Source organism: Microtus pennsylvanicus, chromosome 5, assembly GCF_037038515.1.
Source record: "Microtus pennsylvanicus isolate mMicPen1 chromosome 5, mMicPen1.hap1, whole genome shotgun sequence".
Lineage (NCBI taxonomy): Eukaryota > Metazoa > Chordata > Mammalia > Rodentia > Cricetidae > Microtus > Microtus pennsylvanicus.
The window spans coordinates 81,964,576-81,970,425 of NC_134583.1; the positions used below are offsets into that span (position 1 = coordinate 81,964,576).

General features: G+C 55.4%; 1 protein-coding gene across 1 annotated transcript; it reads right to left on the reverse strand.

Annotated features, from left to right (window-relative positions):
- Positions 1 to 1,932: 1,932 nt before the first annotated feature.
- Bet1l (Bet1 golgi vesicular membrane trafficking protein like) lies at positions 1,933 to 5,094 on the reverse strand. Its single transcript, XM_075972695.1, has 5 exons — positions 4,956 to 5,094; positions 4,695 to 4,826; positions 3,576 to 3,667; positions 3,298 to 3,354; positions 1,933 to 3,168 (listed from the first exon to the last, which is right to left on the reverse strand). Exons 2-5 carry the CDS (start codon positions 4,711 to 4,713, stop codon positions 3,001 to 3,003), a joined length of 336 nt encoding a protein of 111 aa, XP_075828810.1. The 5' UTR covers positions 4,714 to 4,826; positions 4,956 to 5,094; the 3' UTR covers positions 1,933 to 3,000.
- Between the last annotated feature and the right edge of the window lie 756 nt (positions 5,095 to 5,850).

The window sequence follows — 5,850 nt, forward strand, 5'->3', positions numbered from 1 at the left end:
GCTTGGGGCTCAGAGTTCCACCCAACTGCCCTTTGCAGGTTCTCCTCTCTACACTCAGGCTCTCTCTGAGAGCCAGGGATCTGGATCATGTCAGCAGTGGCCTGCAGGCTTTCAAAGTGACACACTTCCAGCCCACCTCCCAGGAAGGCCTGGGCATGGCAGAACACATGGTCATTTTCACTGTGCTGCCTCAAATTCTGACCACGGGAACAATGTAAGAAGACATGATCTCTTTACTGCTATTACGTACAAATCTTAGGGGAGCTTATTTCTCACCCGCGGCCAGTAGGAGGATGTGTGCAAGAGCTGGCATCTCAGCTGGGTCCAAGGCCCAGCTTCCGAAAGCAGGGATGCAGTACCACCTCAACAAAACAAATGGCCTTATCCAACACATCACTGGGGACCCTACCTGCACAAGCCTGTGCGTTCCAGCCAACTTGCCCTTACTCCCTTAGGTGGTAACGCTATCACCACCTTACTCTCAAACTGGCAGAGAGGGGCCACACAGAAGGAAGTTGGTGGGTCTGTGGCTGTCCTGCCCAAGCGAGAGAAGGCATCCCTGGAAGACTGGAGAGTAGCCATGAGTGCCCAAGGCCAGCCACAGACGAGGGTTGGCTCAAATAATTCAAATTCCTGGGAAGGGAGCACAAGGAAGACACTGACTCCAAGATTTTACTAGCGAGGGGCCTTCAACTGTAGGAAGAACCTCGTAGCTCATGCTCAAGGTCCCTCACACTGGGCACCAAAGGCTTCTGATGACTTGCTGGTGTTGAGGACCAACCCACACCTGAGGGGAAGCACCAGGGGTACAGGCCTGAGTTGGAGAATATGGTTCCAGGCCTTCAGGAAGTTGGTCTGACCCAGGGGCTGTGGTGTTGGTATCCCCCTTCCCGTGATTAATGCCAGAAGGAACAACAGCTAAAGGTCACGAGGGCTACAAGCCTGATGCCCAGTGGAGCTGGAGAGCTACAAATGGCCATGGTGACTGGTGGAGCAGGATGGAGACCTGGGGAGAAAACTAGCCACGCTGGGTGGGGTACGTATCTCACAGAGGATGGCAAGACGCTGAGCCAGAGGACACTAACCCCAAATGCGGAGACTCAGACTCAGTTTGCGCCAGCAGGATGAGCAGGTGCTGGCTGTCCCAAGTGTCACAGGAAGCTAGGTGTGAATGCGCATGCCCGTAATGCCATCGTTCAGGAGGCTGAGGCCAGGGGATCATGGGTTGGAGACCAGCCTAGGCTACACAGTTTAAGAGCAGCCTGGGATGCAGAGCAAGCCACTCTCCCACAACAACTAAACAACGAAGGCCCTGGGGTTTAACGGTTTCCCAGCATTCTGAGTAGAAGGCAGCAGTCCATGGCTCCAGGGAGACAAAGCAGAAGCATGAACATGCCTGCTCTGAGTCCAGATGGAAGGATGCAGGCAGCTGTTAATATGCTTGCTGACAAGTGAAGGGCAGAGCACAGCCCTGGCCCGTGGGATGCTGGGAGACAAGGATGGGGTGCCTGCCGTGGGAGGCCTAGGAATGAGGCACAGCTGGAAGTGTATGGGGCAAACAGCAAAGCTGCAGAGCAGCAGTGTGGAGCAGGCTGTACCTGGCGGGAGGTAGGGGGAGGAGCCAAAACAAAGGGTGGGCCAGGCTAGGCCCTTCTCCAGGTTTAGGGCTCAGGCTGACACAATGGGAGGGTCAAACAAGCCTAAAAATGTGTGCAGAGAGAGACTGCTCGGTAAAGGAAGAAGGGGCGGTGCCTAGTGCATCCTCAGCACACCAACAGCAAGGCATTGCTACAGGCAAGAAGCCAAGCTGCGACAGAACATGGACAGAGGTAGTGGTACGGCCACATGGGTGGGCAGTGAGTGGGCCAGGGAGAGAGAGAGACAGAGAGATGAAGACACAGACGTGAGTAAGGTCAGAGAAGGGCACAGAACTTCATGGTTCATTTCTTAAAGGCATTTTATGTGAAGACAGAAAGTGCTGGGCTCTCATAAACCATTGGCCCTGCCAGCTCCACAGGTCAGGCTGTGTGCAAATGGGACTGACCAAGGAGGAAGGGAGGACTGGGAGAGCAGGGAGGTGCAAGTCTGTGGAGTTATGCAACAAGGAGGTGGCTCAAGCTTCCCCCTACACCAAGTGAGACAGGCCGAACAGGGTAGGGCACAGGTTCGGTACAAGGTCAGAGGTTCCTGATACAAATTCTCCCATATGTGGCCTTCAGCTTCATAAGGATCCCGGCAGAAAGGCCATTCAGCACTGCCGGACTTAGAAAGTCCACCCTATGCTATTTCTCAGTCTGTTTGCCTGGGGATGGTGACATCTTTGGCACTGAGAAGATTCTCAATCCCAAGGACACACATCTCTGCTCCTGGACACACGGTCTTATGGCCCAGAAGGTCCATGGCCGATAACAAGGGCCGTAGTTCACTCCTCTAGCCACACCTTTGCCTCTTCCCTGGGGTCTGCCTTCAGCTGACGGCTCATAGGGATGGCTTCGACTCTTGGCCTGCACAGATCTGTTCCGGATCAGCAGCCTCAGCCTGGAGTTTCTGCCATATTCATCCTGACGAACATTCATCTGAAGAGGGCTCACGGACATATCCCCTTTCGATGTCAGCTCCAGACGCTTCAAGAACACAGACACAGTCTTAACCAGGCATAGACAGAAGACCCTTAGATATTGGCTTCTGAGGCTGTTGATCACAGTGGGCACATTCAGGACTCATAGATGCTTTGTTCAGACCTGGCTCATTCTTAGACAGTGTGGCTTTGGCTCTAACAGTGACTCCAGCACCAGGGAGAAGGGTTGGGTTTTGCCTTTTTTCTTCCTCCTTCATACACAGAACAAGCCAGCATGAGCTCATTATGACAGAGGCAGCTGCAGTCGTCCCGTCTTAGGAAGATGAATGACCCATGATGATACTTTCAAGGGAATCTATTTCGTAGTCAGGTTTTCAGGACACCAGGACAGGAGAGCCTGGCTGCCCCTGGCTTCCATTGGTTCACGTCCTTGTCCTCGACAAGAGGTAGGAGAGGATGAAGAAGGCCACGATTAAGGCCACAGCCATACCGCAGAGAAGCTTCCGGTTGTCTCGCCCAGACCTTGCCATTGTGGAAAAGCGCTTCACACTCCCCGTGAGCAGGCCAGTCACACTCGTGAAATCTGAGTCCTGCAGGAGGGACCCAACAGGATCACATGGAGGTGGGACCCTTGACTACCCAACCACACCAGCATTGAAGGGAAGAGCAGACAGCATGGGGCATAGCTGACTGCCACTGTATGAACTGCAGGTGCTTACCATGCCGTCTAGGTATCGGTTCTGGTCTTCGGTGTCCCTGTCGATGTCCAAGGCCAGCTGGTTGGGATATAGAGAGGGCACAGTCAGATCCTTCAGACCAGTTAGACTTGACTCACAACCCTGCTAGGAACCTATCACCAGAAAAGGCTACAAAGGTCAAGGTATTACCTGAGGCATCACTCAGGTCAGCATATCCACAGACAACACATGGCTGCCTTCCTACCCTCTTAGCCCCACTCACCAAGGTACCATAGAGAAGGGAAAGGACCATCACTGACCGATTTGAGCCTGGTAACCTTGGAAGCCAGGCTGTCGGCCATCCGCTTGTTCTCTCGGTCTAGAATCTCCTCCACAGCACCAGAACTCTGAGCTGCAAAAAGAGAGACTCAAGGGTAGTATTCACTCACGAGTGTGGCCCCTGACTCCTTACTGCAGTGGAGTATGGCCTCGTGAGACCTCTAAAGAGATTCAGCCCATGGCTGCTAACTTAGCAGGTTCCACCCTGAGTTCCAACAGGTGGACCATCTATCAGTCAGGCATGTAGCATGGGTCATGTGAACATATGTCCTGTGTGCATGTCCAAGCAAGGGCAGGCAGAGGACCCAGAAGGTTCGATCTACACTACCCTGCTGTAAACTGTTTCTGAACATGAATGAGCATTGCCTTAGCTGAATCACTATCTGTGGGTGTGGGACCGGTCGCAAAGGAAAAGAGTAAACTCTGGTACGGGAAAGAACACCGAAACAGGTCACAGGAAGGCTGTGTGGAGATGACCCGCGGATCAGGTTCAGGAAAAGTGTAAGAAAGGTCTCTCACTGGAGAAGCTACGGAGCTCATTTCTGCAACCCATACGGGACCTTTCCAGAGCTCTGTGCCTGTGGAAACCTGACTCCGATGGACGGGAGCTAGACATGAAGAATGCCGATCACGGTGTGTGAGAATCACCTCCCAACTGCTACTGGCACCGGTCTGAAGCATAAAAATCAGCCTCAATGTAACCTACCTATGGGAAAGGCTAGCAGCACCAGCAAGCACATGCGACCAGACTTTAATAGAAAGGATTTCTGTGTCCTGTCAATCACTGCATAGTCATTACTGTGGCCCAGGCATCACACCTGGCATACAGAACACAGGCACTGAGAAGTGAAGGGAGGCACTCAGTCCCCTCATCAGTAAAACCCTATTTGGACCCTCCGTTCCCAGCCCCTAGTACCAATCACACACAAAACCGATGTCATGCCCAGGCTTGGGTCCCAAAGCAGCGCCAGCCGCAGTCTAGACCTGTTTTTCCCGGAATACGTAAGCGCCACCCCATTCAGGTCCCTCCACCGAGAGTTGAGCGACGCCTCCGGCTCCGGACCTCGCCTCCTATCCCTACTACCCTCGGAAGCGCTCACCGCGAGTCCAATCAGCCATCGTGCCCTCCAGGGTCCCACTCCGGGACTCGGTAACTCAGCGACGGACGTGGCACCAACACTTGAAGGGGCTTCCGGTTCCGCCTCGGGTTTAATAACTTCCGGGAGAAGGGACTGGCGCGGAAGACACAGAAATGAAGTGGAATGTAAATAAGGGAAGGGCAGGCCACCAGCCTGCGGATTGGCCAGCAGGATTAGTCCCGAGATGGGGGTGTTACCCGGAGCCTGAACTCGGGCATAGACCTGGAGCTGAGGCTCAGAACCGGCTCAGTAAAGTTGTCTGCTGTCTGGGATGCCGCGAAGCCTGGGTGTGAGATTCAGGATGGGGAGGGCAGCCAGGACCGAAGGAGATGGGCGAAGGGGACGCCAGGGCCTGACACCGAGTAGGTGTGGGGCAAGCGCCGTCAGCTCAGCGGGTGACAGGTCATCCACTGGAGCTTGGTTGTGTGTGTGTGTCACCGTGGGGTACACTTTCACCGACTCTGCCTTCAGCTACGCGGCGTGCGGACCCGGCTCCCCACTCTACCCAGCGGGCGCGCGCGCGGTCGCTTCTCCGCCCTGACGAGCCGCGGCAGCCCCTCCGCGGCTCCTCCCACGGGAGTGGCTTTCTCCAGGGCTTTTTCACTTCTCGCTGATCATTCCTCGCACACGCTGCAGCCTTTTTTTGCCTTGGAAGACCACATGATTTTGATGGTTTAGTCCTTTGTGTCTTTTGAGGCTGGTCTCACTATGTATTCCTGTCCGGCCCAGAACTCACAGATCTGCCTGCTTCTGCCTCTCACGGCGTGCGCCACCTCGCCGAGATAGCCACGCTCTTCGGACCGTTGTGCTTGTCCTTCCCTGTTCCCCAAAGAGTATGCATGAGCTTCGCGGGTAGGGACCGCGAGAATCGCCATGCGACCCCAGCCCACTAAGCTGGGGACAGTGCTCCCTTAGCTCTCTCCCCGTTCGGCGATGAGCGTGTAAGAAGGGCAGTCCACGCGCGGGCCGAGCGCCCCCACCTCGCTCCACGCCTGCCAGAAACTCCAGCCGGAGGGGAGGGAACAAGCCGCCGGCTCGGCCACCGCGGCCAGGTGGGCTCCACCTTCAGCCCGGGACCCGCCCCATGCCCGCACACACCCTTTCGGCTCGGCCGTGC

Excerpts from the sequence above, each read along its gene's own strand:
- Bet1l (XM_075972695.1), bottom strand. Across the intron at positions 3,355-3,575 it reads AGGTTACCAGGCTCAAATCG|CTGGCCTTGGACATCGACAG; the intron begins GTCAGTGATGGT and ends TATCCCAACCAG. Across the intron at positions 3,169-3,297 it reads ACCGATACCTAGACGGCATG|GACTCAGATTTCACGAGTGT; the intron begins GTAAGCACCTGC and ends TCCCTCCTGCAG.